At 37.9% G+C, this 16,504-nt stretch overlaps 1 protein-coding gene across 13 annotated transcripts in view; it reads right to left on the bottom strand.

Annotated features, from left to right (window-relative positions):
- TOM1L1 (target of myb1 like 1 membrane trafficking protein) overlaps window positions 1-16,504 on the bottom strand; it is a 158,885-nt gene that overhangs the window by 29,163 nt on the left and 113,218 nt on the right. For 6 of the 13 annotated variants that reach the window (XM_074889209.1, XM_074889207.1, XM_074889211.1 and 3 more), the window contains 2 exons: window positions 12,310-12,407; window positions 7,898-7,963 (listed from right to left, as the gene is read on the bottom strand). The exons of 3 other annotated variants lie outside the window; for them this stretch is intronic. In XM_074889209.1, coding sequence (XP_074745310.1) covers window positions 7,898-7,963; window positions 12,310-12,374 — 131 coding nt within the window. In that variant the 5' untranslated portion in view covers window positions 12,375-12,407. Of the gene's footprint in view, window positions 1-7,897; window positions 7,969-12,309; window positions 12,408-16,504 lie in introns of those variants that run through there. 4 more of the 13 variants (XM_074889213.1, XM_074889214.1, XM_074889218.1 and 1 more) reach the window with 3 other exon arrangements.

Genomic DNA, 16,504 nt, shown 5'->3' with positions numbered 1-16,504 from the left:
TGTGCTTTCTAAAATTAAAAAAATACTTGACAAATAATGAGGTCTTCAGATAGATGTTCTCATCTATAGGTGTGCTGAAATGTGATATAACAACAAACATTTTTGTCTGCTGTTTTAAAACAAAACAAAAAGCAAAAAACCAATTCCCAAATCCTTACGTATCAAGTATGTGCTATGAGAATCCTTTCAAAAGCTGCAGGAATCAACCTGCATCAAGCTGATATTTTCCGTACCATGAACAATCTTAATTATTTGGACACTATTGCAATTATCAGGGTAGAATGCAATCCTGGAAGAAACTAAAATCCTCGACGTTTGCACATTAGCAGCAGGTATGGCCTTTACCAAGAAGGTAATTTTTCTCTTTGTGACACTCCCACTGCCACTTGAAGTGCAAAACAGCTCTAGGGGAGAGCTTAGTTCAGCACTGTTTCTTCTCATTTTCTTAGTATTTGGAGAGTAGTGATAACTAAAACCAGATTCTTTAAAAATACACGTTTAAAGAAAATAGTTTTCAGGCAATGTGTCCTGATTAAATAATTTCAGCAATATTGGATTGCCTACAAATAGACATACCGGCTACTGGAACAAATACCCAAAAGCTTCATAGTTAAATCATGGACTGGTAGGTCTGTGTCACCCACAGAGCCCTGGTTCCAATCCAAGCCTTCTCCAACTAATGTAATGCCATGCCGCTCACATGGCTATCTCCTGTCCTAATTAACCAGGAGTCTCAGCTGAGTTCTCTGCTGGATTTTAATTACAGAGTTATTAATTCATGGGGAAAAATTGACAGATGTTTCAGGTTGGTTGTAGCAAATTAAAAGGCAGGTGCTTGGCATAAAAACTCAGAAATGATTAAACAAATGACTCATGGATGTTTAGCTGTTTTACAGTGAGCAGTGTACACAGTACCATTTAGTATATTGTAGCACAGGGTGACTTCTCAGGATAAAAATAACAATAGCAACAGATTTTGCTCTGTCTAGTTTTTAAAGGCAAAGAAGCTTATAAATCTGTGTTCTTAATTTGGTTTATAGCTTTTGCTGGGTTCATTTTACTCCTCTTTCCTCTAAAAACAAAATCTAGTCTTTTCTTAGGTTGTGAGTTTTTAAAAAATTGTGTGATGCCAAGGTAAATGACAGAACTAGTTGGTTACTCTACAATTACTGTTACTCAAACTGAGCATGAAGTAAAAGACTAATTTTCATCTTTTATATGGGACAACAAATGTCATAATTTTACTAATAACTTCAGTCGCTTGATAAAGCGGCTTAGAAAAATGTTAGCTCACATCACATAAATGCATTACAGGAAACACAGGCATGGCCTGAAAAGCTACCAAGGTCAATATTTTAAGGAAAGCAAGAAGCAGCCAGTGCCATGATTTTGAGCTCTCCATCAATTTTGCTGTTCCACAGGAGTCTTTATCTAAAGACTCAGCAAGTCTCATCTATCATGATGGTATACACAGTCTCTTAGTTGAACTGAGGAAACAGTCTTTCAGTAGACGGTTATTGAAGAGGGTCATTTGGATACAGGTTCTCTGTCTCTGTTTTGGTGTTTTTCTGCTAGGGAAGGAAATGTTGCAGGATTTGTGTATTTTGGTGTGGGTTTGGTTTTTTTTAACTACACACACAATTTATGGCACAATTCTCTTCAGAATGAGCCACTTCGTATTTTTTTCATGTGTTAATATCATATAAAAATGACAAAGTGTTTTGCCCATGTTAGGATTTCCCTAGTGTTTTTGTTTTTCTTTAACAAAAGAACAGTTCAAACTATGCTTTTTGTCCCAGTCAATCAAAAAACTATTCAAAGCCAAAAAATTGTTAGGTTTCATTTTGAGAATGCAGAACCAGATACACTGGCAATTTCAGAACTAGAATTGAATGAAAACAGATACCCAGGAACAGTTTTGATTTTGACAAATCAGTATTCACTTATCAGAGGAGTTTTGTTGGAAAGATTTCCCACCAGCTGTAGATTTTACCACATATTAATTGCCTCAGAACTAGAAAGTTAAAAAAAACCCCAACTTCTCTCCAATAGTGGAAACAGAGCTATGAGGACATACCAAAAGACACACTTCAAAGGCACTGATTTTCCTGCTGTCAGAGTGGAGGATGTAGAGATTTTGCCAACTTGTTAAATGGAAAGAATCAGCTATATATCTGACAGTTAATAGAAGAAACAAATAAGTGCAGATTTTGATGCTGTAACTCAACGAAAGCTAAAGAACATCTTTCCCTGTTGCTAAGGGAGGCAAACGTTCATCTGGTTTCTTAATCTGAACACAGAAACAATATCTTCCTGTGTTTGGACTGAGCCCTCTTCTAAGGAAGAAAGTATTCAGATTTCTTTTACTTCCACGACACTTCTGTGTGGTTAGTGACTGCTGTCCAGTGCACGTGGCTCTGATCTACGAGGCTTCTGCACAGTTGGTGCTAATGGATTAATACACGTGGCCTAAATGGAGATTTATGGCATTGTCACCTCTGTCATGCTAAGCCTCGAATACTGTGGAGCAGAGGAATCACACACATTTCTCATGGAGTTGAGACTCTTACTTTGCATTGCAGTTCACTGGGTTCTGCAGCATGTATATAAACCAAAGAGGTTGTACAGCGACCTGTCATGGAGCCTGAGCTCACTGTAATTAAGTTCAGTAAGGAGAGAAATTGCAGAAGGTACGTCCCCTGTATCAGGATGGAGCAGGGTGAAATTATTGCTGATTGCTGCTCTGAAACTTAAGGTAAAAATCTCTGAATCTCTGTTCAGAGCTGTAAACCTCAAAGTATACTCACTGCTTTGGCTGCATCTCCACACTGATGTTTTTGGCAAACATTTCTGTGCAGTACATTTTACCCAGGGAGCCGGAGCACTGGCATTTGCAAGGCTCTGCAGCTACCAGTAATTTAATGCTGTGTGAAACAATTCTCATTATGTCTAAAAGGTACAGTTCACACACTGCAGGAATCCCACTGGTAGTTCCAAAAGCAGAGAACAGTTCTGGGTGCACTGTGCATGCTCATTCTAACAGGCAGCACAGTCCTATAGGAAAATTGGAAATTTCAGCTTGTCCATACTTGAGTTTTCACCACAGCTATCGGTGACTAATGATGCACCATGTCAGCAATGTAGGAATTTTTTACTGAAATATTCAATGCAGTAGAAGAGCATTACAGTTATTTGAACTGTTTGTTGTGGAGACAGCTGTGAGGAAGAGCCTCCAGGAATTGCTTTCTCCACCATGATCAATACATCAGAGGTCTTCCCATACTAAACTGTTGCACCAAGTCTGTGGCTGCTTACTAATGTAGTTGGTTCTGAAAACGAGCAAGAGTTGCTCCATCTTCTGTACTAATTCAGGACACTAATTTTCCTTGCAATGACACTCATTTATGTGCATTCCCTAATTCTGATCTCGTGAGCAGAGAGACTGCTAAATTGTACACATACCGCTGCTTGAAAAAACACGTGAAGTTCAGAGCCAAACTCTACTTTTGACCTGTCAGCCTAGAGAGGTTTTGCACTGATGCTTTCTGAAAAGCATTGCTGAATTTTAGCATGAAAGCAGCCTTTGTGAAGCCAGGCTAGGATCCAGCAAACCTAAACTTGGTTCCTGCTCTATCATGGTCCATGTTTGTTCTGGCTAACCACAGAACAACAGTCCTGGCAGGGAGAGGAAGGAGCAGGGGTATTTGCATTGCCTATAGAAGTAGGGATCAGAGGTCACAGGGAGAGGGAAAAGGAGTAACTCATTACACACATGCTGGATGGTGCAAATGCCTGCTCAGGACCACCAGTTTGGACAGGAATTCCCCACCTGAACAATCCCTGTTACAGAGACAGGGAATGCCTAGCAGAGTTCATGCTGATTTTGGCAGGGACTTTGTGCAGTTTCACAGCACATACAATGAATAAGGAAAATATGCCAGCTGCAGAGCAGTAACCATTTCTCTGCCTTTTCTGCTTGGTTTGTACAGAAGGACCAGGTTAAGATGGCTGGAGCTCTCCCATAGATGCTTTGTTCTATGCAAAGCCTAATGCCAGGTGCAGGTTGTTCTCATCTCTAAGGACAATGCTGGGCTCCTGATGGCACACTTGACAAATCACTGTCTTTTGGCAGTCCTGCTTAAAAGGAGGATTTGAGATCCAGCCATAAGTAACTCAACTGTAAATTGCCACACTTCTCTCAAAGTGAGATTTTGTGTCAGAAAATGTTCCTGAATAGTCAAAATGGGTATCAATATCTGTCCTTGGTCAAATGCGAAGAGCGGAAGAAGATGAGGCTGGAGAAAATGCTATCAACATCAAAAGTAACAGAGAGCAAATACTAACTTTTCAATTCATGGTGAGATGTCATTTGACAAAGCAGTATCTTGCAGGTAGGATGGATGAAACTTGTTTCCTGATGTACTACACTCATGCTCACACACCTTCCTTAGATACTTGTCCTGTGGTAATTCTGCAGAATTTGCCCCCAAACGTTTCTCTAATTTCACAGAAGACCCACCGTACATTTCTCATTTGATTTAATATTTTCTTCTGCTTGTTTCTGGTCTCTCAAATTGTTACTAGGCCCACTTCTCCACCCTTTCTTATGACAGAATTGTTCCCTAAAATGTTTTTCATCCACTTTTCCTGGAACTCTGTCCACAATAAAGATTTCTTTCATCATGATCTGAAACACAAAGGTACAAAAAGGGCGTTGACATCACTGCTCACTTGACCACTTGCTTACAGAGCATCTACATCCTGTATTTGCACCACTGCTAGGAAGGTGCCTATTCTGCAGTCTTGTCTGCAGGGCAGACCTTTATAGTCTGGCACACCTCCATCCAATGGCCCCCCAGGCAGCTCTGCCTGTATGGATCAGAGATCAGACTATCAACTCAAGAGCTCAAACCTTCCCACCATACTCACTTGTAATGCACTCTGGTGCTTGGACTCTCAGCAATTATAAATGACAGCATCTATTAATTTTAGCTACTTATATGGTCCCCATTGCTCCAGTAACTGAATGCTTTATACTCCTTAATGCATTTACCTTCCAATTCCATATTGAGGTCGTGAAGCAACAATGGAAAGATTAAATGTTAAGAGTCATTAATTTCTCTGAAGTCCCTCTTTTGATGCCTAGTTCCAGAGATCTGATGCTTGAAACATGCTTTCAGCTGTGGCTTGACCAGAGGCTGGAAAATTTTGTTTCCATGCCTGCCCACAAAGTCTTTTGTCATGACTGAACTGACTAGCTTGGCCCCTAATTCACACCCGTCTTCAGGAGCAGTAAGAAACTAGATGCCCGGCTGTTGATGTAAGCAGTACCAGAGGACTCTCATTGGAAATATGCAGGGTTAGGCCTTCTTTTGTAAAATTGGCTTCCTAAAGCCATATAGAAATTATGTGACAATGCTGAGCCGTGGGTTTTATTTTGTATTCCATTTAATGAGCCTGGCTCTCCTTACACATCATGTAGGAAGTATGAGCATTGTCAGGATTCAAACTTTCTTCAATGCCTGTAAACTCTTTTATTTTCATCTAGATATAAGGAATTTGCCCAAGATTCCACAAGAGATCTGCGGTAAATTAGGGAATTGAGCCTAAGCCTCTTACATCTTAGTGCAGCAGCCTGATTGTTGCTTTCAGAAGAGCTTCACTACATTACACCAGCTAAGTGTCTGGCTCAGTCACTATTCTGTGGATTACCAGAACACAGATTAACTGGAGTCTATTGAATTTTTAAAACATAAAATAAATAACTGCTATAAGCTCTTAACAGGTTTCTCCTAGCAAGGTTTTGAGGAATCTCCAACACTGCCTTAATTCTGTATCTATACATATGCACAGAAATTGACAGTACATGTACCTACATAGCAGTAGAGCAAAGCCTTGTAACATCATTTAAGGTTAATGAAAAGCAATGTAATTCCTGACATCCCAGATAAATTATGTTTTCCATTGCTATACACAAATGCACTGAAATATAGTTAGCATTTCATCTGCTAAGCAAGAATAACCTCAGCCCCTTTCAATTTGGAATTCTCTAACCACCCATGGACAATAAGATGTTGTGCATTTACCATCAATTTTCTGATTTTATGGGGAATGAGGGCTGAAAGCAAGGCAGACGGAGCCTCTCATGCAGTGGCTTGTTACTTATAATTTCTTTACTGTGAGTTTGTGCCTACCCCTCAGCTGAGCCAAATCCTTGTTCAGTGCATCTGATAATACAACATTCACAGCTCAAGGTCACTAGCTCTAAATTGGTGCTTGCTTTTTAACTGGTCTCACTTGAATGGTAATAAGCTTCAAGTAGCACTTAGTCTTAGCTTTGATTCAGTTAACAGTGCACTATCATCTTGTGAACAGGGTACTTGAGCTGCAGTTATACTCTTGCTGTTCCTGTTGCTTAAATCAATTGCAGAAAATATGCAATATTGTGAAATATTGTCAGCAGACTTCTGAATATAGATGTATGTTTACCTACATACTGGGAAAGCGATCACTAGTTTCTCTGTGTTTCACATAAATTCTAGTTTTTTACTAAGTCCTGTACCAATAGAATACAGCTATAATAAAGGAAATTAATTCTACTGCCACAACCTGAAACAGCAACGGGATGGTAATAGGTACAACAGCATAGATGCAGCGCACAGCACGCTGGCAAGCTGCGGTCCTGAAACTGCTCCCATGGACGACAAAAAAAAGTCTTTCATTTGCTCTTCTTTCAATCCTTTCATTTCTGAGGCCTAAAGGCAAGCCCAGTAAAATACGGGTAATTAAACCTCTGATCTTTAACCATTGTGTGGCTGGTGTAGCCTTCACACACAGTATCACACAGGTAGCTGCTACAAGTAACATCCTAATAACCTGCTCCTATTCATTAACAGCTGCTGGAGGGAATTGGTTTCAAAGCCTCTCTGTTTAACACAGACCAAGACCTTTAAGTCTGCATACTGAAACTATTTTTAAAAACGCAGCTCAGTTGCAAAGTGAAAGAGCTAAACCCTATGAGGAAACAGTAATGACCTTTGCTGATACATAGTTTGCTTTGCCCAAGGATGTTTAACTTCTTGATTCAGTCAGTCATTTTGGACAATTCAGTTTGGCAAGCCGTTTGTAATTTCCTTCATTCTTATGAACACTGTTAATATTTAATATTTAGCTATCAGTTGAGTCAATCTTTATTCCCCTGTAAGTTTTTTTCAGTTCTTTCTATATTTCTAATGACTGATTGTAAATAAGCATTCCACAGAATGACTGATTTTGTATTTTTAGCCAGAAAATCTTAGTGCTTAGCCCTTTGCTTTTCAAAAGTAAACTTATTAAGCATTTCTTTTTGATTAGGACCATGATGTTGTCAATCAAACCTCTACAAATAAACAGTCATTCAGTACTCTCTACATTACCAAATACAAATGTTTTACTTAATGTGTACTTTATTTAATGCAAAATGTATTATTTCTGGTCAATACACATTTCTGTAGCTGTGGGAACCACTGCTGTACCTCATAGGAGCTACAGTTCAGATGCTCACAAGTTCCTGCTCTGTGGATGGAAGTGTCTTTGGACTATCTTTATTGGGAGAAATCACAGCTTTCCCTCAGGATGAGGCATCACATAATATCCATGAGCTGGGTAATAGGGAAAGCTCTTCAACCTTTTGGTATTACCAGTGATTTTCCAAATATTTCTCTACACTGCTGCCATCAAGGTAAGAACAGACACTAACTACTAAAGAATAGTTCAGGCTTATTGGCAAAACATTAGCAACTGTAATCCTATTGAGCAGCACCTCCTCTTTCTCTTTTAATGCATAGGGACTAGCACCAAGCATAGACACATCTGACCCATAAACAGAAACTATATTTAATGCACAAAAATTACTTACCAGGACTCTGTTAAAACAGAGATAGTGCAGTGCAAGTTATAAAACCAGGATGGAGGAGCCAGGACTCTGGTCTCAGGGAAAAAAAGAAAAAGGAAAAAAAATCACTCACCTCTCTATGCTGCAATTTACTCATGTGAAAAAATGAGATAACTTCACTGATCTACCTCACAGGCACTGTGTGAGACTTCAATAATATTTGTGAAACTATACAGCGATCTCTTGGCAAGAAGTGTTCTAACAGAGCACAAATGTCAAAGATTGCTTTCAAATCAGGCAGGTTTGGGAATGAGTGAAGAGAGTGTACCAGCCTGACATGGATGGTGCTATAGTTATTTCCACTATGATGCCTCTCTTATTGTTTCATCTCTTTTATGGCCTATTTCATGGCCTATTTTGATGAGTTAGCATCGCCTAATACTTTTCTTTTTCCCTCCAAAATTTCCTATGTCCTCCTCAGCCCTGCTCACATTTTTTCCTCACAAACTGCTCATGAATTGCCTTGGCGGTAAGACAGTAAAGTGATAAGTACCCCTAGAATATGGCTTATGGTTCACTGGACATCAGCAAATGCTGTCAAAGCTGATAACCTTCAGCTGGGAAGGTAACAGTAGTTTCACTCATGCAGTCATTAACCTACTGCACTGCACGTGTTACAGTTTTATAGAGTGGAGCCAGGCTAACAGCATGCTCAGCTTGGCAAAGACAGGCTAGGCCACTGTCAGGAAATTTTATTCATGAAGGTGACCTACATTTTAAAAAGTGTACAAATATTGCATGTCTAATCTGCATCAGTGACTAGTATGTGCATAATTCAGGTGAGATTGCACAGAGATGACCAATCATGGCATCCTTGGGTGTGCGAGGATACATACAGGCAACTCATGTCATCAACTGCATTAAAAAACCCCACCTGAACACAGTTTTAAAATATGGTCTTAAAATTCTCAATTTTTGCCTATGAAGCTCTTACCCATTCTGTAGCATGTTCCAGAGAGAGACAGCTTTGCTGGTACAGGGAACCTCAGACAGATCTGCATTATTCCCCTATGAGTGTAAAAATATCTTCATGCAATATCTGAAAAAACTCATTTAAATGCTCTGTGAATACAGCCCTTCCCAAAGGCCAAGATGTATTCATGTATTTTGGATGATCTTCAGCTAGAAAACTGTGCAGCTAATGCACCCATCTTGCAACGTAAAAGATTTAAACAAAAACAAAAAAAGGAAGAGAGATAAGCTGAAAAAGCAAGCCTACAGCCTCTAATATAGATTCATGCTTTTAAATAAAGATGGTCTGAGTATGTTCTTATTACCTACTTCCAACAACAGCAAAGGTTCGTTCTTTAAAAATGAAAAGCCAGAGTATTTTCTTAGGGACACTTAGACTATATTATACCTTTTTCACCTTTCTGGTAAAATCTCTTAAAAATATCAGAATCAAACAGCAATTTCAAGGATGGAGAATGCTTTGTTTTCTTTTGCTATGAGAATGAATGGAAGGATTTCAAAGGATAGAAATTGTGAGCAGATATTACAAGTGCTTTGCCCAAGAACTGGCAAAGTTCAAACTCAGACTAGATACCAGCTTATTAAAGATACTCCAATGGCTACCATATCTTAGGTGGGATGTGTAAGTGTACACACTTCAGTTTCCCTGTCCTTCCTGAAAAATAACTTGCTCACCCTACTGCCATCACACACTAAATTAAGCAGTCTTTCCTTTATTAATGACATCTATTTTCTGAGCTCAAACTTTTCTAATTTTCTTAGCACAAACAGTTCATTTCTTATCCTGAGACTGATAACAGGGTTTCTATAAAAATGAACATTCATGATCAAAGAGCAACTCTATCATAAACAAATTACAACAACTGGGCATGCTTTGAAATAGTTTAACCTAATTAAGCTCAAACACTTTCTCAAAAGCAAAAAAAATTGGTGTAATTGGAGCTCCATTCAGGTTCAGCTGACTTCATATTTTTAGTTTGTTTGGCATTTTTTTCCTTTTAAGAGCTTTGCATAAAAAACCCATTTTGACAGTGTTGCCTTCCTGGGAAAGACGGTGGTGGTGCTGAAAACTCAAATTTCCAAACGACATGCAGTTCTAATTGCCCATTTTACAGTTCTTGTAATTCATGTGCAATGTGCATGCCAAACGCAGCTCTAATTGGCTGCTTCACAACTGTGTAATACTCGTGTGTGTACAAGTCAGCGTAACTGAGTTGGTGCCCATTGCGTGCTGGAACGCCAGTAAGTCTGTGTGTGTATCTGAAATGCAACTGCATGTATTTTTCTTATCAAACCCATTTACAAAGTAAGTGTTTGGTTTTGAAGGCTAAAATGGAAATCCCCCATCCAATGCCACTGTCTTAAACTACATTGTGTGTCAAGTGTGTTCAAGAGCGGTACATGTTACTCCAGCCACAGGATATCTTCATCATTTTCATGTTGGTTCCTTATGGAAAATTAATACTTAGGCTGAGATTATTGGACAGTCAGGTTTTGGTATTTAATTTATGATCTCACTCTCTACCTCCATTTTAAAAGTGTTATGTAAAACTTTTCTCAAGTAGTTATAGATTATAAAACACCAGGTTACAAGGATTGATCATCTTAAAACGGATTCTAGGGTGATTTACAATAATATTACACCTTTATTTACTCAAGTCGGTTGTTTTAAGGTTACAGAAACACCTGTGGATGGTAAAATGGCACAGAAAAAAATCTCTTTGTCAAAACATCAATTATCTTAAAATTAGAATGAATAAATCTTTTGTAATCTATATAGAATTCTGTATTTCCCTCATCACCATAAAAACTTTCTAGCAGAGCTTTAAGCATCAAGATTAGTATGTTATGTGTTACCAGATCTTTTCTTCTGTAGTGAATGATTGCCTATTTTTTATAAGCTTTTAATTTTATTTATTTTTAATTTCATAATGAAAACAATTTGCTGTTTGCCTAGCTGTAGAATTTTCATGAGGAGATAGTGATTTTCTGAACGCTCTTCACTTTTTTATATGTTCTGCACTCAAATATCAAAATACAAGCTGTGATTGGTGCGTGGATGATGTCTGTATGAGTAACTCTACTATAATGTGTACCTATCAGAAATATTTTGGAAAATTAATTTCAAATTCATTCACACCTACTCCTAGTATCCCTGCATAACTGTTAACACTAGATTTTGTGCTTTGCATATCCATGCTTGTAAAAGTTCAGTATACTGATGATTACTGAAGGCCTTAATTGAAACAAATTCATGTCTATATTTCAACAAATATTTTTGTTCACCAAAACTCAATATAGAGATTTTTCTATCTCTATAATTTCTTTTCCTTCTCACGAGAAGAAAGTTTTCAGTAAAATTTATTTTAATAATTGGAAAATATTAGAAGGGCTAAACCAAATTACATGTATTGTATAAACTTTCTGATTCTGACTGTGTTTAACAGATTAAATGTTCTGTCTTTACCACTTTCAAGGTTAAGTGCTCATAATGGGACATGCTAGTGAGTAGGTCATATAATCCACAGCAAGTGGTGCTCAGCAAACCAGATGGAAGATCATTATTAAAATCTATAGCATACAACTTTAATGTAACACTCAAATTATAAGGGAACCACTTGGAAAGAGGTAAAGGGTATTTGCAGGTTCAATATATTCACGTTGCTCTCAACAGTGATCAAAGTTTGGAACTTCACTTGTCTTGGACTGGTGTAAGAGCTAAGTTGGAGGAGCTGCAAAAAACACTATTTAACCCCCAAGCTTCAGTGGTTTCATAACTGGAGTCTTATACCTGTGAATGAGTGAGTGGCTGCTTGCATTGCACAGCTCTCAATAGGTTTACATCATTGCATTTGCAAGGGTTAAGTCAGTGAAATGAATCTGAACACTGAGACAAATTACACTTCCATTTTCTACATAAAGTCTTCTGACTGAAGTAGTTCTTTTTTAATTGGTGAATATCACTTTAAAATGAGACACAAGATTGAGAGTCTTTTTTGCAGGGATATTTCAGTCACTGTCAATCCCTCCCAATAAGTCCATGCCTGCCTTTGTTCCATATATTATTATTTTATCTTGAATTTTCTTGAGTTTACTGACATTTTCTTTTCCTAATCTATCCTGAAAGCCATGCAAAATCTATGAAGTTAGGTCCAAAACCTATTTAGCCTTGGGGTGACATGTTAGAAAAGAGGGTGGTTTTCTTTGTCTCCAAAAAGGCCACCTTTGTATCTGTAACTGTTACACAACTGTAATGAAAGCCCTCTATCAAGTCAACCACACCACCTTTGCATTGCTGTTTTTCCTCTGTTGGTCCTTGAAATGACCTTGGTTTAATTACCTGCATCTCAATGAGTGAATCTACATAGAAAGTGACGGTTAATTAATGAAGGATCATTTCTTACTTTAAACCCATCAGGCAGTGGCTGACAAGCAAGTCTGGTCCTTGCAGCATTATCCTGTATCTCATTAGAGATGGTCACACTGATGTGCTAGCTCTGGTCTGGAAAAGGAACAGGACAGTTTGTTAATGAAGAGAAGTGATGGTACTCTTACAAAAAATTTGAAAGCCTGCATAGGAGTCTATTATTGCTAATGTTGTTGAACTTCAACTTTTTCCACTAGCTTCTTAATTTCAAAAGAGTTTCATTTACTCCTTTTAAACTTATTAAAGTTTTCCACCCAGAAGTTCCTGTAGTTTTTCTAGCTGAATGAATCTGGCTAAATTTGACAAAATAATTAGATCCTCTCTCATATATTTGTGTAGCTGTCACAAAACCTGCCCAGTTTGCATCATTCTAAATCTGGTGGCTACAAGAATTCAGACTCTTGACCTGTACTTTGAGATCTCTGAGGGAATCTTTGCCCAAGAGTGCATCACTGTGTTTTTGAGCTTGATACCACTCTCTTAGGATTCCTCGTGGTGTCCAGCAAACCATCCACAGACACAGCTGAACTGGCCTTCCCATTAGCAGTGCCTGCTGATACATTCAAGAAAACTATTTTACAGCTCCATAAAGGAGAAAAAAATAATGAAGCAAACTGTGGAGAGTCTTACTGTCATGCTGTCATCCCTGTAGGTAAATCAGTGATTAAATAATGGTTACTGCTCTTGTCTCCAGCAAACCACACATTCTTACTGTGAAAGCTTCAGCTTTGCTCATTAGAGGTTTTAGGGTTTTTCTCCAAAACCAAAAACATAGTCCATAGTGGAGATGACAATGAGGTGGGTCTGGGATTTGTGCTAAGATTTGAACACCAACATCCTTACCATGGAGCAGCCTGTGGTGTAAAATACCCACAAAGAGCACTAAAGGCCAAAACAAAAATCCAGAAAAAAAGAATTGGAGGAAGAGTTTCTTAAAACAGCTGAAACCAAAGTTCAGAAGTTTTACTCAGAGCCCTAAAAGCCCTCTGTACTTATGGTTGTAAAGAGACAGACATACACCGCACATAAATCAAAATTTTACTTCCAGGCACTCATGTTCTCACTACAAAGTACCACATTCAGGATTTTAGAAAAACACGTATGGTTTATTTATTTCTAAGGTCATGGTGGAGAAAAATTTTTTAAGACAATGAACACTGTCTTACCTCTGGCTACTGCTTGGTATGATGGAGGTAATTTGGTTCTATGTCACTTAGAACTTTTCAAAACATAAAGTGAGACTCTAGTTTACACAGAAAGTCTTTTAATAGACATTTGCAGACAGATAGATTACACCTGCAGTGATTAACATTGGATCACAGAGATCAAACCAGAACCGATTTCAGTGTAGGATCTTACCTTCAAGAGGCAATGCCCTACTGGAATAAACAGCATTTCTAGGCACTGCATTCAGATCAAAGGTCAGAAGGTGTTTTCCTTCCCTCCACTTTTTTTTTTTTTTTTTTTTGACTTGGGAGTCAGACTGGATTCATAACCACCTGCAGTGCAGGCACTAGGCAAATGTTTGCCAATTTTCACATCATTGACAAGTTTTCCAAATACAAAAGTGGTCAGAGAGACAAATGCTTCTTATGCTGACAAACAAAGAACATTTCAATACCAGAGGTTTGTTTGCTTCTGTGTCTTGACTATATTTGATCTTGCAAACATTACAGATTTTGGCTGCCTTGCAGTTTGTGAGGAAAACTGTTTCTTTGCTTTAGGTTATAATATCCTCTTCAGCATCTTGCAATTCCTCTACCTTTCTTTAATGTCTTTCCTTCTCAGTCTTGTCCACTGATTAAGAAATAATAATAAAATATGTCTAAAAAATTTGATCTTTTTCATCATCACTTTTGAAGGTTTACATAAACGAAGGTGGTACTGAGCTTAGAGGTAAAACTTTAATACACTATATAAAACAATTTTTAAATAAAGATTTAAATGGTAAATTGCTCCCACCTTAAGTGGAAAATGTCTTGTGTGATCATGCTTCTGTCTGTTCTATAAAATGTGCCTTTTCTATATGCAGAAATATTGTTTCTGGTTTGGGCATGTGCCAGAATCTAACTCATCACACTTCAATGTTTTCAAATACTGAAAAAAATAAGATATAAAAATGATATAAAAAGTTTTCTGTAACTGTGAAACAGAGCTCACTTACCTTTGTAATTTTCTATTAATTTACTACTAGAATTCATTTTGCATTTAATTCGGTCCTCTAATGGCTTAAAACTGTGTCTTTGGTCTTTACACATTTGTGGTCTCAGTCATGTCAAGATTTTTCATCTACTTTATGTTCATTTATTTTAACTTTTAGTGGTCTTCTAGCCAATTCTTTATCCCTTTTATTACAAGAGCATGAAATTTTATAATGCCCTAGAGCTTTGGTAGTCAGGTGCTACAAGGTTCTTAACCTTTGTTAATTTATTCTTTTACTTCTGACTTTCAGATATTAAGCATGCTTTAATATTTTGGTATTGAATATGAAAGCAACTTTTATTAAGTAGGTATATTGCATTAATAGATCCTTATTTCATTTTTACAGTAGTGTTTAGGTATCCTGCTAGCCGTAGAATGTACCATTTTACATAATTATTTTTAGTTTTTTGTAATATAATTTCAACTTTACTATATTAAAATATTGCTAATATAGCAATCATAACATTGCTAGGTAATTTTACTAAAGACTGTAAACAAGCATAAGAATGTTCTTTTTCATTGTAAAAACTGATTTTTTTTTGGTTGCTTATTACATAAATCCTAAGGATTCACAGTTTTCTTATTGTACTGGTTTGGCCTGGGATAGAGTTAATTTTCTTCATAGTAGCTAGTATGGGGCTGTGTTTGGATTTGTGCTGAAAACAGTGTTTGTAATGCAGGGATGTTTTAGTTACTGCTGGGCAGTGCTGACACAGAGTCAGGGCCTTTTCTGCTTCTCATCCCACCCCACCAGCGAGTGGCTGGGGGTGCACAAGGAGCGGGGAGGGGACACAGCCGTGACAGCTGACCCCAGGGATATCCCAGCCCATACAGCGTCATGCTCAGCATACAGACCTGGGGGAAGAAGAAGAAAGGGGGGGCCATTTGGAGTTATGGTGTTTGTCTTCCCAAGTCACCACTACGCGTGATGGAGCCCAGCTTTCCTGGAGATGGTTGAGCACCTGCCTGCCCATGGGAAGTGGTGAATGAATTCCTTGTTTTGCTTTGCTTGTGTGCATGGCTTTTGCTTTACCTATTCAACTGTCTTTGTCTCAACCCACAAGTTTTCTTACTTCTACTCTTCCGATTCTCTCCCCCATCCCAACGCAGGGGGAGTGAGTGAGCGGCTGCATGGGGGCTTAGTTGCCAGCTGGGGTTAAATGACGACACTTATGTACAGAAAAATAAAGGGGAAATCACTAAAATTATCACTTGTCTTAATTTTACATGATTATTCTGAACACATCTTGTATCCCCATCAAGTGATGTAATGCTGGCTGCTCTTGCAAGTTGGGTAGTCCCACAGGAATTTGTTAAATCCCTACAGTGATGTTATTATCCAAGAGTTTCATATTTTTATCTTTCAGAAGTAATTATTAGCATTCCCAGACAGAGAGCAAAGCTTGGAAATCTAAATGTTAGTCTCCAACTTGAAAAGGCTAACGAAAACCAAAATATTACAAGGAGGAAAAAAACCCCAGCCCTGTTAATTTCTATTTTTAATTCCCCTTATTCTAAAGCGTGCATTCAAATTTTGTTGGCCTGACTCACATCATACTTGGAGTGCGACCACTACCTAAATATAGGAAGTATCAAACTCAGAAAGAAGAATTTTTAATTTGTTTGGGACCTACTGGACCTACTTTGAAATTCATTAAAATGAAGGCAAAGACTTCATTTTGTTGGAAACTTTTGCAGTCCCTGATGAAATGGCCAGCTTAAAAAGATTAAAAATATAAAACATGCTTTCTACATAATATCTTTTACCCTTAAATATCACCAAACATTATACAGTGCCTTTTAATTTGTAATCTGTCTCAAATCTCTGTTGGTATTCCTCTTCTTCCTCTTACTTTATTGACATTAAAATATTTGTATTTAGCTCATTTAAATCATCATAGCGGTGCTCACAGCAGTGCGTCACTTTTGACAATGCTTTAAGAAACAAATGCAGATTGTGCCCTGGCCCA

Source organism: Strix uralensis, chromosome 19 (assembly GCF_047716275.1).
Source record: "Strix uralensis isolate ZFMK-TIS-50842 chromosome 19, bStrUra1, whole genome shotgun sequence".
Taxonomy (NCBI): domain Eukaryota; kingdom Metazoa; phylum Chordata; class Aves; order Strigiformes; family Strigidae; genus Strix; species Strix uralensis.
Note: the sequence above shows the minus strand (reverse complement) of the source record. Positions and strands in the feature narration are given on the sequence as shown.